Genomic DNA, 20238 nt, shown 5'->3' on the forward strand with positions numbered 1-20238 from the left:
AAAAAAAAAAAAAAAAAAAAAAAAAAAGAGCTCACCTCTAGAATCAGACTGCCTGCATTTTGGATCCCAGTTCCACCACTTCCTAATTGTGTGACCTTGGGCAACTTACCTAACCTCTCTATGCTTCAGGTTCTCATCTGCTAAAAGGGTATAAAAAATGGCATCGATTTCATGAAATCGTTCTGGGGGTTCAGTGGGTCAGTATCTACAAAACTCTTTGAACATACCTGTCAGATGTCACTCTTTTGCTCAGAGCCCTGCCATGGTGTCAAATAGACTAGGCTTGCTCCCCGCTTAGGAAATATGCTGTAGCTGATTCCTTTGCCTGGAATGCTCTTCCTCTGATAGCCACTTGGCCGAATCTCTCACCTCCTGCAAGTCAACTGCTCCAGTGTTGACTTCTCACTGATGCTGACCTTAACTTCTCTTTTAACACTGCAGTGTGCCCATCTGCACTCCACATCATGGTTGCTGTAGTTTTCCTTCTTTTCTGTAGCTCTAACCCCTCTCTAACCTACAACTTATTTATTATATTCATTGTTTATTATTGCCACTTCCTCCCCTCTGGAATGTAAGCACTGTGAGGACAGCAGTATTTTTACATTTTAACCACTTCTGTATTTCAAGGGATTAGCCCAGAACCTTACACACAGTACGTCCTTAGTAATGATTTCTGAAATGAGTTAAGTAAGAATGAATGAACCTTTATTATAGCTGCTTCTAATTTTAGGTAGGAAAACTTTCTAACATTCACAATTGCAATGGTACGTCATTTAAAATGAGAATTGTGTGTATTACAAAACTGCTATAATAAAGATAAAATGTTCTTGATTCTTGGGTGGTCATGATATTGAACTACAGTTAGTTTCAGAATGATATGTAGTGGAACCATCAGACCTTATCCAAGTCTGATGGAACTATTTGCTTCCATCCTTGTTGATGCGTGACTATATACCTCTTTGGTCTTTTACCTATTTATTATAAATATTTTGTTCCCTTTGTTTTCTGGCTATCATTCATTAATTCACTGCTATCAGTGTTGCTGCCTCTGTGGAGTACCATTCCTTTACCAATATGTGGTTTCTGTTTTGCGGGATAAGAAAGCAGATTACCAAGATCATTAGCATTTTGGTACCACGAAAAGTAATAGGTAACATGAGTGAAGTGTTTGGGCTATGAAATATCATTGATAGCTTAAAGCCTTGCATGTTTATAACTCCTGTCTTCTCTGTCATGTTTGGTTTAGACAACGAAAGAAGATATCTGATCTAGGATTAAGAAATGATGCCTCTAATTTGCAGCTAGTGCAGAGTTTAAAATTTTTAATTAAAGGCTGGTTAAAAAAATGAATGCCACAACTAATCCGACACAAATGTATTATCTTTAAAATGTCCAAATTACTAATTTGTTTTGTTAATAAATAATATTAATACAGAAGTCCTTACCTCGTCAACATAAACTAATATTACAAAGGGAAAAATACTGTTGAAAGACCTATGTTCTGAATTAACCCTAAAATGACATATGGTTGGTGTAAGTTTAGTGATGACATGTGAGGGCAGTCTTGTTCCTTGATCACTGATCTGTTTATCATTTGACTTGAATTATCTACTTGTAGTATGTGTATTAAAATAAAGCTGCGACTCATTCTAAATTTCCTCAGTCCTTCAACAATCTCAAAAATTCGAACATATTTCATATAAAAATTAATTTTTCTCTATTTCAGTGATCTTTGGAAGGACTTAACATAGGTAAAGTTGAAACATTTTGCTATATTAAAGAATGTTAAGTATCCTGTTTGCATTTATTTAATATAAAATATAAAATCAATTTCTTTTATTTTTCTGGTGCTTCATTTTATTTTGAAAAGAGTATATTAAAGGCCCTTTGTCTAACCAACTGGAAAGAGTATGAGAACTGTTTTAATATAAAGTACTAAAAATCTTATGTAAGAGTTGTGATCATAGTTATCTTCTATAGGCATTAACCAGGAGATGGGGAAAATATAGTACTTCTTATTCAAAAAACAAGGTAGACATGAATCCTATAATTTTCAAACTCAGAAAATTTATTTCCATCAGTAAATATGTCATAGACATTCAGGATATTTCTGCTAATCATATTTTTACATATGTGAGTTTTGGCAGAATTCTAGTTGACATGAAAAGTAACAGAAAGTTCAATTTCACCAAAACTGTACACAGTGCCTGGCACATGAGACCAGCCAGCACTGAGCAGAAATCATGTCATGAATGTCTAATTTTCCTGAGAATATCTAGTAAAACATTATAGTGAAGGAAAATTATAAAATGAAAATTCATTTTTCTTATGTACTGGTCTGGTTATACATGAGATGTTAGGGTAATAGTATACATAAAAAATGTTTTCTATTTGCTAAAAGTTTAAAAAAGGGAAGTGATTTTCCTTAGAATACAGGCCTTTTAGCTTAATTTTTGTCTACATCATTAAATGATTTCCCATCCCGTTATTAAATAGTTGGTGAATTGTACCAATCCCAAAACAGTGATTTTTGAATCACATGAACACGTATTTTTATATTATAGAGAATTAAAACATGTAAAAAAGAAACACAATGCATGTGAAAGTGTAGGTAAGAAATTAGATAGGTGATAGAGTGTTAAAGGCAGTGATAATAAGTCTTTCTCAACTAAAATAAGAGCTATTTGGGGATTTGGGGAGATTATGGTCTCCACAGAACATCATTTGCCCTTCTGCTTTACATTTGGTAGGAGAAAGTCAAGAATGTGTCCACTTGCTGTTTAGATAAATTTGCTCCTTCCTATAGGACTCACAAGTCAAACTGCAAAATCTCTGGGCACGTGCTATTTGAGTGACTTGTCTATTCCCTTTGCAGCCCCTTCTCGAGGCTCCCATGACCCCTGCCACACACATTGCTTTTGGAGCCTTCTTCCATGGAGGACATTTGCCTTCCTCTTTTCCAGGAAACATCATTTCCTTCTGGGAGATTCACTCTGAAACTGGGATGGTTTACAGCTTTTCAGCCTGGGGTTATAAATCTTGAGAAGTATATAAGGAAGTTTAATTTAAGATGACAGGAAGGCTCTGGTAATTTAAGCCCTCATGAACCTGGCTTCAATTAGTTGCTTAATTGAGCTCTGTGTTGTGGCCTATAGTGTGCTCTTCATAAAAGACAGTGAATCAATTAAACTTTAAAGAAAATGAAACAAACAAAAATGACATTTATGAATCTCCTTTTAAATAACAGAATTTTTTATTTCTAGAGAGAAATAAATTATTTTATTTATAAAATTTATATTTATAAAGAAATTATTCTTTAATTGAGTGATCAAGGAAACCAAGAGAGGGTGTAATACTAAGAGTATGTACACACACACATACACACACTGCTTATGTTCTGTGCTTCTAGTCCATTATTTTCAAAGCTTGACAACCACTCATGGTTCTATTGTTATGATGAAGCAGCATATGTATAGTGTTGGTTATTTTAGAGTCAGGCAAACATGGTTTTCAATTCTGCCAACCAATTCCCAGTGATGTGGCATGAGGCAAGTAATTTTAACCTGCTCAAATACGAGGTTTCTTACCTCATATTAGAATAGTGGTAACCTTCTCAAAAGGGTATCGAGAAGACCACCTGACATAATTTGTGTTTAAAGTTCCTCCTTAGCACAGCCCTTAGCATGTAACAGGCACTCAAACCAGCCACTTTCATCTTTCCTCCTCCCACTTCTAGTTCATATCACATATATAATGAAATATATTGACCCACATTAAAAACCTCAAGTCAACTTCATCACTGTTCCTTCCTCTCTCACTTTCTCTGATCAATTCTGTCCATTACACTTCTAACTTCTATTAAATACATAAATGTAATTCAAAGTAATAATATCCTTATGATTTAAAAATGACGGCCCAATGCTCAGACCTTCCCAAGCCTGGTCTAGCTACAGAGAGGTAACCCCATTAATTATTTTAGGTATTTCCTTTAGTAAGTATTCCCTTATAGCTAAATAAAATACTACTACCACTAATTTTTATTCATTAATTTGATCATTATCTTTTGATGTACACACTCTCCCATCTCTCCCATCCCCCATTAATATATTCAACAAATGTTTATTAAGCACTTAGTGTGTTCCAGGCACTCTTCTAAGCATTGGAGATACAACAGAGGACAAAAGAAATCGAAGAATCCTTGCCCTTTTGAAGCTTACATTTAGTGATAGACAAACAATTAAAAATTTAAATATGTACTAGTAATTGGACAGCTGATGATAGAGAGGCATAAATCAGAAAAGGAGAAATAAGATGTGTAGGAGCCATATTTCTGCACATTTCAACAGGCTTCTGGGAAGGTCCTCACTCAGATGATACTGAGCAAAAAGGGTCATAGAACCAGCAGTTCCATTCCTGGGTATCTATCCAAAAAAACCCCAAAACACTTATTCGAAAAGATACATGCACCCCAGTGTTCATGGCAGCATTGTTTATAATTGCCAAGATATGGAGGTAACCTAAGTGTCCATCGACAGATGAAAGGGTAAAGAAGATATTGTGTGTGTATATATGTGTATACACACACACACACACACACACACACACACACACACACACACAGTGGAATATTACTTAGCCATAAAAAAGAATGAAATAATACCATTTCCAACAACATGCATGGACTTGGAGGGTATTATGCTAAGTGAAGTAAGTAAGGCAGAGAAACACAAATACTGCATAATATCACTTACATGTGGAATCTAAAAAAACAAAACAAACTAGTGAATATAAAGAAAAAGAAACAGATCCACAAATGCAGAGAACAAACTAGTGGCTACCAGTGGGCAGAGTGAAGGGGGAAGGGGCAAGATAAGGGTAGGGGATTAAGAGGTACAAGCTACCATGTATAAAATAAATAAGCTACAAGGATATATTGTACAACACAGGGACTATAGCCAGTATTTTATAATAACTATAATTGGAATATAACCTTTAAAAATTATGAATCACTGTGTTGTACATTTGAAACTTATTGTGTATCAACTACACACTTCAATTTATTTATTTATTTATTTGTTTTAGAAAGTAATTCTAATTTATTGGTTATCTGTTTTAAATAAATATACCAGTGTGTACATATCAATCCCAAACTCCCAATCAATCCTCCCCCTCCCACCCTTACCCCCTGGGGGAAGTTTGTTCTCCAAGTCTGTGAGTCTGTTTCTATTTTGTTAAAAAGTTCATTTGTATCAATTTTTTTAGATTCTACATATAAGTGCTATCATATGACATTTGTCTTTCCCTGTGTGATTTACTTCACTTAGTATGATAATCTCCAGGTCCATCCGTGTTGCTGCACATGGCACTATTTTATTCTTTTTAATGGCTGAGCAATACACTTCGGTTTGAAAAAAAAGAATAGGCCATAGCTCCTTTAATGATGCTCTAGAGGGATGTCAGTCCAGGTATATTGAGAGACCCCTCTTTGCTGGCATTTTTTTTCTTTGATTATTCAGTTATTATAGTTAAAATCGCTTCTTGTTTGTTTGGATGGTTAATTGGTTTGTTTGTGTCTGGCCATGGAGTGGTCATCAATAGTAATAGACATGGATGTTCGATTAATCTCCCTCTTTTTATATCCCCTTCATCTTATCTGAAATTTCCTAGTCCAGCCTCCCTCGTTCTTACAGACTGAATCCTCCCTCCATGCGTATAGTAGGATGAGGCTTCTGTGTTCATTTTGATGGAGAACACATGGAGGCTATGTGTTCCACATCAAAAATACTTCATTTATTTTCAGTTCTCCAAAAGCTGCTGAAGTCTCTTGGTCATTGATGGCCCCTTTTATCTATCATGTTATCCTTTGATGTTTTGAACTTAAACCTTAATATTGTTTATCAACATGTTAATGGCATCACATTCATTGACAGAACCATTCTTCATTCTGATAACTTTTTTTTTCTTTAACTAAGTAAAAATCAATTAACTGAGATTGATTTCTCCAGGTAGAAAATGCAAACATCACAGTTATACTCCATCTTTCCAAGGGAATGGTGAGAATATAATATATATTATAAAGTATTAGACTCACTCCTAATTTAGAGAATTTGACTTGTGCTCTCTGACATAAATGTCTCGATAAAAACAATGGTAAGCCAATGTTTCATAATTTTCTCTTGTAATTACCAAATATATGATCCATGTATCATCACAGAGCCGTTACTCAGAATAGCTAATTTGTGATTTATTTCTTTAACATTTTACTCCAGGACATTTTGATATCCTGTTTATATATTGCATGAACATTGTCTCCCAAACACTAGACATTGTTTGGTTCTATTTGATCTTTACTATTTCTGGGGCACTCTCTTCTCAAATAGAGCACTGATAACGTAGAGTTGATTATTATATCTGCAATTTTATACCATATGAAATTATTATGTATTAATCTGTTTTCCACTAAAATCTGTCTCAAAGTTTCAACTTATTGTCTTACAATGGAAAAATGCATCTGTCACAAAAACTATAATAATTGTGTCAGTATGACCATTGAATGTTTTCCTGTCACCAGGTCTACAGAGAAAGACAAATTGTAATCAGGGGATGATTGGGTGAGCATAGAATTGAATTTGGGGGACTTGCATGTTTCTGCAGCTGAGATAGTCTTGCCATTGGTTAAAAGTCCTTCTTCATTACAAAGCGCACTGTCAACATTTGCCTCTTCACACTCCCATTTCCTGTGCTTCTGCTGCTGACCACTCATAGCACCCACCCCTTTCTAATTGACTTCTCAGTCTCAAAAGATGTGTAAATAAAACCAGCTTTCTCTCCTCACAAGTGGGGGCAGACTCTAGACCAGATTCCACCATCAGAGATGTTTTGAGACCCCAGTTATCCCTAATGATATGAAACTGACTGTATTAGTGATTACATTTGCTTTGCAGTAAATTGAGAGGAGCCCAATTATAAGGACTCTCTAAAATAGACTTTCTTCTAGATCTTCAAACATTTATATAATTATTTTATAAGCATAATAATTAAGTTCATTTTCATGAACATGGGTACTAGGAAATAGTTTAATATAGTATTGTGCTTCCTACAATACTTTTATTTATTTATTTTATTTTTGGCCACATTGGGTCTTCACTGCTGCTGTACACGGGCTTTCTCTAGTTGCGGCGAGTGGGAGCTATTCTTCGTTGTGGTGCGCGGGCTTCTCAATGCGGTGGCTTCTCTTGTTGCGGAGCACGGGCTCTACGTGCCCAGGCTTCAGTAGTTGGGGCACACGGGCTCAGTGGTTGTGGCTCGCAGGCTCTAGAGTGCAGGCTCAGTAGTTGTGGTGCACGCGCTTAGTTGCTCACGGCATGTGGGATCTTCCCGGACCGGGGCTTGAACCCGTGTCCCCTTACTTTTTAAATCTTCAGAAGTATTAAATAATCCATATTTTTTCACTCATCAGGGTAGTCTTTGCCAAAGTTTGTTTACATTTTTAGCTTAAAAAATAGTAATAACCTATATGGGAAAATAATCTGAGAGAGAATGGATATATATATGTATATCTAAATCACTTTGCTGTACACCTGAAACTAACACAACATTGAAGTCAATTATATCCCAATATAAAATAAAAGTTAAATTAAAAAAATAGTTTTGTCTAGCGGTATTCAGGGTCCAGTTTTTTTAAGGTGGTTGCATTAAATTGGGCTTTTAGAATGGAGCACTGAATGCATTGAGATATAATTTTACTCCACACTGAAAGCTGTAAATGGAAAAGATCCATGCAGCAGCATAGTGTTTTGAGCTACATGTAAGTAAAAGCAGTGTGAAAATCTGATTTATGGTAACAGTGTGAGAGAAATGTGAGCCTGGTTTCCTGAGTTCTTTATCTTGAAGTTCTCCATTCCTAAAAGAACATGAGACTTTGATGCAGTAATATCCTAGCCAGGCATCTCCCTCTTTAGTTACTGTTTTGAGATCCCTCAAAAGCAGACCATGCAGGTGGCCTTATTAACTGTCAGTTGAAATTTAAGATAAGACAGAGGTTATAATAGATTTACATGCCATCTTTCACTAATGGGATAAGTTATCACAGTAACCTGTCTCACATGTAATCAGGATGATATTTCAGCCACCCAGCTGCTAAAAAGAAACACATGTGGATGAAGGCTAAGCTTCTGACTCATTTATGGATTAGGCAATAACTGTTTTTAGTGATGTCTCTGCAAAATTTATGTATAGGGACAACATTTTTATCACATACTCTGATGTGAGTATAGTTGTTACAAAATGTCTTAAATATTTTTGAAGGAGCGTATATGGTTTTAAGGTACAAAAGATAGTTTGCAGAAGTGGCCGAACACTTTCCTCTTTTTTAGAGCTATTAGCTTGTCAGTTATCATTTTATAACATTGCACAAGGACCCTACAGAAGGGAAACTGTATATACTAAAGGAAGAATTTGGTTTAAAGAATTCTTTAAATATTAATTCTGAAGATACGGTTTCATTTTTAGCAATCATAGGATATATAAGGAAATGTATTTCAATCTATCTCAGCCTTAAAAATTTTAGTGAATGTGTTCTACTATCTTCAATGTTTGTTATTTTATATAAAATCCTTAGTTTAAGACTTTCTTCCAATGTGCTTAATTATAATACACCTTGGGTAATTTATCCCTAATTTTCTCTCAAGCCATTTTTAGTAAATTTGAAAGGAAATAATTCCTGTCTTCTTCACATGATACCATCTTACCAAAGAAAAGTAAAATTGGGAGGTTAAAAAACTTCCACCAAAATTTATGCCCAAGAAATTTCTTACCTCATATTGTGTAATTTGCTTCTTTGTATTCCTCCTTGGTTCCTTGGGAATAGTGTTGTTAGTAGAACAAATGTGATTTTATGGTTAAGCATTTTTTCTCTTTCTTTGGGAATCAAGAGTACTAAAGGTGTGACTGTAGAGGGATTCTGTATAGGGATTTCCACTCCTGTTTGTGTGACTCCAAGGCTGAAGTCAAGTAGACTGAAGGGAGGAAAGATGGTTGATTCTAAAACAATTTTCTGTAAAATCTCTTAATATAGATGAGGAGTTATAAAAACCTACATAATATGAAAGGTTGCTCTGATAAACATAGTGTATTATCATATTTATATGAAATACATCCATTTTAAAAATTACTGTTTTGTGCTTATTTTTATGTTTTGATGAACCAGTCACTGTGCGTAGTCCATGAATACCACATGGCTTAATGAAAAACAACATTGTTCTAGTGATCTTTCACATATTACCTTAGAGCACAGGGTTCTTTCTTACTGGTGGTTTGAAAGTTCAAATGTGACCTTTCAACAAATAAAGATTCAGCCCCCACTGTGTGCCAGGAATTATGCTAGATGTGCAGCTGAGATCAGGTGATGCTTTAACCTTTTATTTCACCTATCATCTAATAGAGGACCTAGATGTTTAAACAGGTGGTTCAGTGAGGTGTGCTAACTACTCCAACAGAGTACAAAAGCCCATACAAAGGCACTGATGAGGAAAATGCCATTTCACTTTCAGGAAGCTGCCACTTTTGGGCTGAGCAGAAAGTGAAAGTGGAAATGCGTTCTGGGTATCTCTTGCTGTTTAAAATATATTGGCACAAAACAATAACGATTTTATCATCCTCATGGATTTTGTGAGCTTAGGAGTCAGACAGGGCACATCAGGAATGGCTCGTCTCTACTCCACTATTTCTGGAACCTTCACAGGGAAGGGTGGAATGGCTGGAGTGTCACAGGCTGCCCCGAGGCAAAACACCTGTGGTTGGAGAATCCACTTTTGAGGTGACTTCTTCACTCACATGTCTGGAACAGTGACTACATATGGCCTCACCAGCATGGCTGTCTCAGGGACATTGTACTGTGACCCAACTGTATTGTGACCCAACAGATGAAGGACTGACAATTCCACCCAGCTTCAAAGGGAGGGTGGGTAGGATAGAGATCTCACCTTTTAATGGCAGGAGCATCTAATAATTGATTGTAGCTCTGGGTTTAAATTGCCACAGGGCATGATGAGAGGGAGGCTATAGGCAGAGGCCAATTCATGGGGGCTCTGGATGCTCCTTCTAGGAGCTGGGAGTTCTTTCTTGAAGGTAAAGGAAGTTGCTTCAGGAATTTTCTTAGCAGAAGGAAAATGAGGCTGCTTATAACTTAGGAACATGACCTTGGTGACAGGGTGGAGAAAAACGTGCTTTGGGGAGAAATGTGAGAGGGTCCAGGTTTGTCATACATTATAGCTATAGAGACAAGAGTTTGAACAATTTACTGTTAATAGGCATGAGGGTGGGACTGAGGAAGATGGATTTGAGGACTGTTTGGAGGTAAGGGCCAAAGAAATCATCACATTTCTAGTTTTGTTGACTCACTGGTGGTGATGTATTTCAACAAGGGAAAAAATAGTAATGCTGTGGTGGAAACAGATGAGAAGGAGATGAAGAGAGGAAGTTCAGCTTTGGCCTTCATGGATTTGACATTTCAGTGGGACTTCTAGATGGTGATATCTAATATGAGGCTCTGGAGCCCAGAAGAGTGGTCAGGGCCAGATATATGGACCTGGGAACATTGGCTTAGCAATGTTTTGTTGATTGAAACTATAGAAATGGAAGAGATTACTCAGGAAGAGAGTATAAAGCTAGGGAAGAAAAGGAGGGCTCAGAACAAAACTATGGAGACTACAAACATGTATGGGTCAAGTGAGCAAACAAGAGAATTCCTTTTGTTGTTTTGAAATATATTCAGAATTAGGGAGGCCTGTTTGCTACCTTCTTAAAGGCAAATTATTTTTGTTGTTGTTATCGAGGACTGCCTCAATTTCTGACACATTTTACCCCTGTCTTTCAAATTAGTTATGACATTTAGAGTACAAATCTAACACAAAACTGTGGTTGAAATATTAAAGCAAATATACTATAGCATTAAGCATATCAAAACTATATTTTCATCTAATGACTGTATCACAAAACAGAACACTTATGAAATTCTGTATTTGAGATACTTTGGGGATTATGTACAGTTTTGAGAATTGCAGGTTCTGGAAGGCTCATCCTGTGCGTGCTGTTTTGGGAATGGTGGTTCTTGGATGTCCTATTGGGGCAATTTTCTGATGATTCTTTATAAGATTAGGACCTATAGGGCTTGATATTGTTGAGTTTAGAAAACAAGAAGAGTGAGTAGTATCCAGAGAGGTTTGAGGGAGAATAAGACAATTGTATTTGCTTGCACGAAATCGGGTCTCAAAGTAATTATAAACCAGGAGATTGAGAGCCAGAGTTAAAAGCTCAGGCACTGTCCTGAGATGTCCGTGCTTGTGGGTCTTAGAGTAAGAATGTAGTAGCATCAGAAGTGATAGGTGAGGGCTTCCCTGGTGGCACAGTGGTTGAGAGTCCGTCTGCCGATGCAGGGGACACGGGTTCGTGTCCCGGTCCGGGAAGATCCCACATGCTGCGGAGTGGCTGGGCCCGTGAGCCATGGCCGCTGAGCCTGCGCGTCCGGAGCCTGTGCTCCGCAACGGGAGAGGCCACAACAGTGAGAGGCCCGCGTACCACAATCAATCAATCAATCAATAAAAAATAAATGTATGTATGTAAGTAAGTAAGTAAGTGATAGGTGGGGCCAAAGAATGTGGTGTGGTGTTGAGAAGACAACCAAGCACAGGAGGGCAGGGTAGTTGTAGGAACATAGGAAGTTATGTTTTAATGAATTCACCAGACTATTTATAGAGCCTCACATGGGGGCTTAGTAAACCCAGGGACTCCCAAACGTACATCTGAATCCCACTGAATTTTCTTTTTAACTGTTCCAGCACTTATTTCTACCAGACACCCTTCTAAGTGATCTACAGTTTAATCCTTATAAGAACCTTGAGATAGATAATATTGTCATTCTTATTTAACCCCTGAGGACACAGGCACAGAGAACAGCTGAGCTGGGATTCAGGTAGAGTATTCAGGCTTTAGAGTCTGTGCTACTAACCAATACATTAGATCTTTACTACTGGCATTTCAATTTAATAATTCACAGAAGGTAGATATTTGAATGTACCACTTTTTGCACACTTGCCTGATATTGTTTCGTTTCTTCTTCCAAGATTGAAGTCAGTTCAGTTTCCATTAAATATCAAATTGTATTTTTTAGGAAGGGTTTTGAGTTGGAATACATGGTCTGAAGGGTTATACTTCTCAGAGTGAAACAGTCATCCCTGCATTCTTAAACCTAATTTTCCCAAATTAAATCGTTCTAGCACATTGCTGATACATGCCGGTGGTCAATAAAATCCTTTTTAATGATTTATTAATTGGTGGATAACGTCAGTCAATATACGCTTATTAGAATAAGTGGAACACAAAACTAAATCAGATTTCTCAATATCTATGTCTGTCTGCCACTTCAAATGCCTTAGGGGTGTGAAGTCAATTTCTTATTTATTAATTTATTCAATATCCAAAACTATTATGTGCTTTATAAAAGAGCTATTATAATATGACCATAAAGTGATCTTTACTTTTTCTCTGCTGTGAAAATGGATTTATTCATCTGTGAATATCCATCTTCCTAGTATTTCCTGTTACTTTATTCACCCTTTGACTAATGACATAACTTAAAAGTGGAGTCTTGATTTTTTTTTCTCATTTTACACTCTATCAGGGGTGTTAAATCTCTTTTTCCTGCCCTCTGTTCCCATGTAACTGTACTGCGCAACCCAAGCCAGAGGCCCCAGAGCCATCTTAGATTTTTCCCTTCAAGTCCTGTGTCCATGATTATAACTTCTCTCATTAATCATTTACTCTTATTTCCTGTGCCTCTGCCTCCATTCAGGCCCTCATCAAATCTTTCCTGAATTGTAGCAGTGATTTCCTATGTGGTCTCCTGGTTCCAGGCTTGCTAAATATCCCAACCTCTTTCATCCCCCCAATTTCTTCTTTACATATCAAAGAAAATGATCTCATTAATCTGGGAATTTATTATTTATTCTGCAATTTAAACCTTTTGGTATTCTCTGCTGGGGTCATGACAAAGGCTCAATTTCTTAGGAAGTTACTGTGGCTCTCCAACTTTTTACTTGGGCAATTAGTAGTTGTTAAAAGAATATTTTAAGTATCATGGGAATTAAATAGCAATTAAGGCAATTCAAATATTAACTGTCTCAACTGAGATTTTTTTTTTTGAAAGAACCTTGATAGTAGCCAATGGAGGTAAAGAATGATAGACGTGTGAGGCTCAGATATTATGTTTTGGTGACTTTTAATGACGCACATGTCTTTGTGTCTGGGTCCAATTTGATTTTTGAAAATGAAAGCTAAGGAATAAGATTACATAATTTTTACTTCTGCATGGAAGTCCACTGGTAGAATAACTACAACAGCAATAGAACCTTCCACAAAAATCTTGCACTGAGCCACTCAAAATCTTCTTAACAATATTTGAGGAAAGCATAAGGAAGAGATCGAGTAAGTTTTACTCTCATTCTAAGTGTTCTGATTAATAAGGGTTGCTGGAGTCCTAGCCAAGGATTTTGAGGCTACCACAGGACTCAGCAGAAAGAAGTTCTGTGATTGATTAATTAGTCATGTGTGCAGTGAACATGGGAGTGGCAAGTTATAAATAGTGTGCCATAATTTTCTAGCTCTTACTAAAATGTGGCTTAAACATTTAAAAAATAGTGTTTACTTGGAAGATTTTTGAGAATTGCTTGGACACTAAAAGCATCAGACCATTTAAAATTTGTTTTACTGTTTATTTCCTATTTCTACATAAAGTCATCTGTTGAATGAAATTATTTAAAATTCCCTATCTAAATGCTGAAGAGTATCTATTGAAAGTAGATTTATTTGACACCGGAAGAGATGATACTCTGAAGGCAATATAAAGTTATTATCATGATGTCTTGGAGATACAAATCCAAAAGGCAATGAATTAATAGCAAAAGAAACATTAAAGTATCACAAGTTGTACTTTGCAAGAAAATGATATGGTATAGTAGAACATAGCACAGCTTATAGAATCCAACAGAAGAAAGTTTAAATTTCAGTACTATTATATATAAGATGTATAACTCGTACAAGTTACTTAATGTTTAAAGGCAGTTTCATATTTTTCAGTCAGAAATGGAGTATCGCCTTTGCAGGACTATTGTGAGGAATAAATGAGAAAATAAATGTAAACTGTCACTTAATAAGGACACAGTGAAGACAAGTGTCTTCCTTTAATATACTTCTGATAATTCCATTCTTAAAAAGATTTCCCTTGGTTAAAAGATGGTGGTATAACATATCACTTTTTGATAATACTACCCAGTTAATAGCAATCAATAGTTAATTACTGAACACATACCAACCCATGATAGGAACTGAGAATGAAGAAATGAACATACCGTAATTCCTGTCCTGGTGAACAATGCAATCTGTTCAGGAGATAAGCATTTACCCTGATAAGTTTCCATGTTAACCTAATCCTTAGAGATGAATAAGGACCTGGGGACTAATGGAGGACAAAACTAACTCTACAAGACTTGAGAAATGCCTCAAGAAGGAGGTGACACTTGAGCAGGATCCTAAAGCAGAAGTAAGATTTCATGATGTGGGGAAGAGAAGCCATGGTGTTGCAGATGAAGGAAACCTCATGAGAAAAGCCATGGAGCCGGGGGAGAAGAGGCCTCAGGCCGGAAGCAGAGGTGTGATGACAGTGGAGAACATGGGATGCAGGATGTGCAGAGGAGATGAAGCTGTAAGAGAGTCTGAGGAGACACACGGAAACACTCAGTAAACCAGATCACAGAGCTTGGACTATATCCTACAGACAATGGGGAGTCAACAGCAATTTCAAAGAAAGAGATTGACATCTATTCTCTCTTGGGAAGTTAGTTGACTGTGAGAAGAATGATTGGATTTGGTTGACAATAAAAAAGGGATGATAACAAAGAGACTAGTGGAGGGGCATTATCAGAGTCCATGAGAGAACTGACACAGAGGTAGAAATGGAGTGGGTCATGTCAAAGAAGACAACTCTTCTTTGTTCAATGGAAAAATAAAAAGTTGGTGACACTAAATTTAAATAACAAAGTCAAAGAGAGAGAGATGATTTGAAAGAATAATGAGTTAAGGTTTGAACATTTGGGGGATATCTGGGAGAAATATAGCTGATAGATCCAGGTAGAATATGTAGGAGATAATGAGATACTTAGAAAAGAGGCTCTGAGTTTAAAATTGAGATTGGAGTATAAAATACAGATTTGATATAAAAAGAATGGAGGGATATACCAGCTGAGACCTAGGATTATGTTTTTGAAAATATTCGTGGGCATAGTACAAAATTTAGAAGGGGTGATGGTGAGTGGACCTGTGTCTTGGAAGGAGGAGGAGTAGCTCAAGAGACAGCTGTCGTGTTAAGAAAGCTAAGTGAGTTGAGGATTTCTAGAGGAAGGAGGGTGTCAGCGCTATCTAAAGCAGCAGCAGCAGAATAGAAAATGAGGCATGGCTTGAGATGTTTAGATTATGCTCTTTGACTTTGGAAACAGGTGTTTTTCCTCCAAACTTGGACATCTGTGGATGTTCTGTAGAACACAGCTTTTATTATGCGTAGGAATCCTGTTAAAATGCAGATTCTGATTCAGTAGATTTGGGATGAGACCTAATAATCAGTATTTCTAACAAGGCCCAGGTGATGCCATTTTGTTCGTCTGTGGACAACACCTTGAGTAGTGAGGCTCTGGTGGTCAATGATTGCAATTATGATCCTGATTGCAATTCAGGATCGGTTTACTTTGAGAAGTTTTCTTTCCTTATAATAAATGGATATTACAGTTCTACATGGGGGTTTGCACTGAAGCTGTATTGGGTAGTTCTGGCAGTTTGGATCCTTCTGTGTATTGAACACCAGATGAGTTTCATCCTTTTTTTTAATTGACTGTCTCTAATCTCCTCCTCTTCCCTTCCATGTTAGGGGAAGTAAAAAGCTTTCCCTTGATATTCTACTTTACAGGATAGATGAGAAGATACTTCCTTTAGAAGAACCCACAGTGTGTCTCAAAATATTTATTTTTTTATGCTTTTGTTTCTGATACTTTTTGCCACCCATTAGCTAGAAAGACTTTCATTTGACAACATTTCAGGAAAAGAATACATAATCTTCTAACCAGATGTCTGCAAATCCTTAGTTTAGTGGTGTTCTGACTCTATTTATCTGCCCCCACTTGCCTCAGAGCTGTGTCTACATGTCCCTTGTGTCTGTTTCACTAATAAACTGCTTTGGCTGTACCTACTCACTTGCTTTGTTACTAGCCCATTTGTAAACCTGAAATTAGGGACATGGTATCACAAGCACTGTGGGGAAAGAAATTCATTTCTGCTGCATAGAGAGCCAGGGCCAGATAAAAAAGGAAGGAAGAAAGAAAGAAAGAGAGAGAGAGAGAAAGAGAGAAAGAAAAAGGAAGGAAGGAAGGAAGGAAGGAAGAAAGAGAAAGAAAGAAAAAGAGAGAAATAAAGGGAGCTAGAGGCATTGTGAGAAGTGTTGGGGCTTGAGTTAGATGGTAAACATGAAAATTGAAGGAGAACATAGATAAATTTGTAGAGGTCAAATCAGCGTGGCAGGGTATTGATTGCACATCTACAATAATTAAAAGGAAGGAAAAAGGGAAGAGTTGACAATTGAGGTTTCAAGCCCAAACACCTAAAGAAAATGGTGATCCTGTGTACAGAAATCATGAAATGAAAGGAAGGATCTGATTAGAACTTGGGGGATTAAAAAAAGGAAAATGGTGAGTTTGATGTGGTAATTGATTTTGAAGGTCATGGAAATGGATGTCTTTTATTCAGTTGATATTGATGACTGGGAGTATGATGCAGCTATTAACTCTAGTTTCTAGTAGAGTTCACCTGAAATCTTAGGTAAGAATCAAATGAAAGAATGCATACAAGTGTTTGAGGAAAGATGACATATGAAAAAGCATGCTTTTAAGAGATGGGTAAGGGGAGAGGGCCTGGTGAAAGAAAGAGAAAATGGACAAGAATGATGGTGGGCAGATCAAGTGAGTTTATTAGTATGACAGTCTGTGAAAGAGAGAAATTTAAAAAGGCAGAGAGAAAAATAGGGTCAAATACAAAAATATTAGAATATGGTGAGAGTTGAATCAAACTCTTCTTCAAATAACAGTTTCACATTTGTAAGGATAGTATAGGGCAGAAGCCCAGTTTCAAAGAATTAAAGTAGGATGGCTTGGTACAAAAATATAGGCAACTAGTAGAGTATTCTCATAATAATTAGAAAACACAAGTGGGCAATAAAATCAGACTGATTTTGACCAAGTCGATTAACCTCTAGATTTTGTTGTTGGTTTTCTACTTCTATACTAGAAATTATGATACATCTTTAAAATCATGGAAGAAAAAATCCATGAGGTGGCTTTAGTTCCCCGAGGGAAAGTACATTGTTTTATTGGCATCTCTCCTGCTAATATTTGTGTTCAATTTGGAGGGTACAGGATAGAAGACATCATGGTGAACCTGTAGGTAGTTCTCTTATTCTTGGGTTGACAAAGCAGACTGACATGTTCACAGAAGATTCTTTTTTTTCACTTTGGGTACTTTTAGTTTTAATTTTTGAATTAATATTTCATTGGAGTGCTTTGGTTTTTACTTTTAAATTGTCCTCTGATATTATTGTTGCTGAGGTAGTTTGGCCAGTTGTAGCCAGTTGTCTCAGTGTCCAGTACAGTTAGAATACAGAATGCACTCTCTGCAAATAAGAATATATCACATATCCACTTGAAAAACAAGTGCTCTGAAAAGCTGTCTAGATATGAGGAATTCTTTATTCCTCTCTAGCCAGGCAGTTCAAAGGCCTGCATACTCCCACCACAGACTGGCTGCATGGAGTAAGAGTTTACTCAGGAAACATGTCGCCATCTTAAGGGATCCTTCCCTTGGTTAAATACCCTCTACTTAGCAGCAAAGCAACTGGATTAACAGCAGGGCTCCACATGACCCTTCCACCCTGACTCCAACAACCCCATGTTGTTCCTGTTTCCTTGGAGGCCTTGGAAACTGTGCATGTACAACAAATGTGTTCATGTAGAGTCATAACAATTCACCAGCAGAGTGATTCTCCACTCACACATCAACCCATGACAATCACAGCACGTGTGAACATGTTTAGGCCCACTGAGTCTTACTATAGCCTTCAGAACACTAATTTCAGAACCATTAGGTAATTCAGAAATCAGTTCAAGTTAAAGCACACATGTTCATTTCATTTATAAAGTATCCACTGCTCTTCAAAACTTGGTTTCCATAATGCTTTTTGGTGTGTTTTCGACCAAAGATTGTGATTTAAAAAATCATTAAGAATTGTAATTCAAGAATGCCCAGAAATGGTCATCAGCAGTTGTTCAGTCCGTTTTTGAAGAATTTGACTCCATTTTAATCTCAATTTTTTGCATAGATCTTTCTCTAGAAAAACATCTTGTATTAATCACTTCCATAAAATATTCTATCCAGGACTAGAGATCAACAATAACTTACTACACAGAAACCAGATATTTTAATCTTTTGGCTTTCAAAATAGTATTTAGGTTAAAACAGCAGACTAGAAGAGTTTATAAAAGAAAATAATGACTCTCATTTCATGCTCTTTTTTCCATTTGAATCTTTTTGAGAAAGAGATCTTGCTATGGTGTTAAGTCAAACTTTAGCTTTCCTGAAGTTTTCACTGTCATTTACAAAGGTTGAATTTTTTTCTAAGATGGAATAATATTACTTTAAAAATATTAATATTGTCACACAACCATTTTTTAAAATTCATTGATGACACACTTATTAAGGGGTCCACAGCATTATTTATTTCATAATATGTTCATAATCAAAGGTCATGGTATATGTGTTACATTATCATAATTTTCTAATTTATTCTTTATACATGTTTGTACATGTTCTAATTGCATTTCATTAACTCATAGTTTTCTTGTAAGTTTGTACTTTCTTTCCATGTTCAAAGAATCTCTTTAATTCAATTTCTCTGTTTCTCCTCATACAGTCTGGCAGCCAGATATGCAACTCAGTCTAATCACAGTGGAATTGCAACCAGTCAAAAAAAGCCTACTAGGTCAGTTAATATCTCTAATTTATTGCTTGTTAGTGATAATAAAGTAAATGCCCAGTGATATTTTGTCCTATCATTCTAACTTTTTTCAAAAACTGACATACTTCTGGATGAAAAGCTTAGAGTACCGAATTCTTCCAAGTAGATTTCCATACGCCTTCTTGGGGGTGAGCATGTTTGTGTTAGATTATGAAATGGGTCTTGGGTTCTTCTAATTCAGTTTAGTTATACATAGTGCTATGACTGGGCTGAAGTCTAGGTTCTAGGCTTAGAGAAAGTCAAGGGGAAAAATTGCTTTGAAGACCCCATTCTTTCCAGGCCACAAATCTGGAAGTAAAACAAGATTGTAATTGCTTTTTGAAATGGGTATGCATTAATTATTGCACATTTGGAAGCAGAAGTGAGAAACATTGGCAGATTTTTGTGGGGAAGTTAGCACCAGCTCAGCCTGAACCATTCTTTTATCTTTAATCATTTAAATTTTTGCTTCTTTATATCACATGTATTTTAAAGGCAGTCTATTATAATAAATGACAGTGCATTCTATACTGTTTGGAAAATACTGGTACAGAAAAATGTGTGGAAAGTGACTTTTTTTAATGTTAGGTTACTGGAGGCATGATGGTACAGCTAAGTGAAGCCACAGCAAATGTGTTTTGCCCCCCTGATTATTATGTGATTATATGTGCCATCTCACTCACTGGGGAAGTATCTCAGTGGTGGTTTACTAGTCACTACTCTAATAATTAATCATATTGTGCAGTATTTGACCACAAGAACTACTTATGATGCCTTGACTTGAGGTTATGTGCTTTTCCCCTTGCCTTGGTTTCCTAAGTTATGTTCATTTCCATAGTAATTAAACTGATTCTGGAAAGGCAAATTAAAAGGGTATTTAATTAAAAATCAAAAGAAATGATATAAACTAGGATGCACAAAGAACAGTGACCTGCCATGTTCAGTAAGCATTTTTTATTATTACTTCTAAGACTTAATGAATATAAAATATATTTTAAGTACTTCTTTGATTTAATAGAACATCTCTTTTTTTGGCTTCATTCTCATTTCTCTTTTTATTACTTTGATGAATGATCTTGAGCTCTGGCTGACTG

The 20238-nt window shown here is 36.4% G+C and overlaps 1 protein-coding gene across 4 annotated transcripts in view; it reads left to right on the forward strand.

Moving 5' to 3' along the window:
- Positions 1 to 20238, forward strand: part of NAV3 (neuron navigator 3) — a 592658-nt gene that overhangs the window by 372983 nt on the left and 199437 nt on the right. For all 4 annotated transcript variants that reach the window (XM_027107085.1, XM_027107086.1, XM_027107087.1 and 1 more), the window contains exon 6: positions 19061 to 19129. In XM_027107085.1, the coding sequence (XP_026962886.1) occupies positions 19061 to 19129 (69 nt within the window). The remainder of the gene's footprint in view (positions 1 to 19060; positions 19130 to 20238) is intronic.

Source organism: Aethalodelphis obliquidens, unplaced genomic scaffold, assembly GCF_003676395.1.
Source record: "Aethalodelphis obliquidens isolate GAN/ISIS:26980383/991018 unplaced genomic scaffold, ASM367639v1 scaffold8, whole genome shotgun sequence".
Taxonomy (NCBI): Eukaryota; Metazoa; Chordata; class Mammalia; order Artiodactyla; family Delphinidae; genus Aethalodelphis; species Aethalodelphis obliquidens.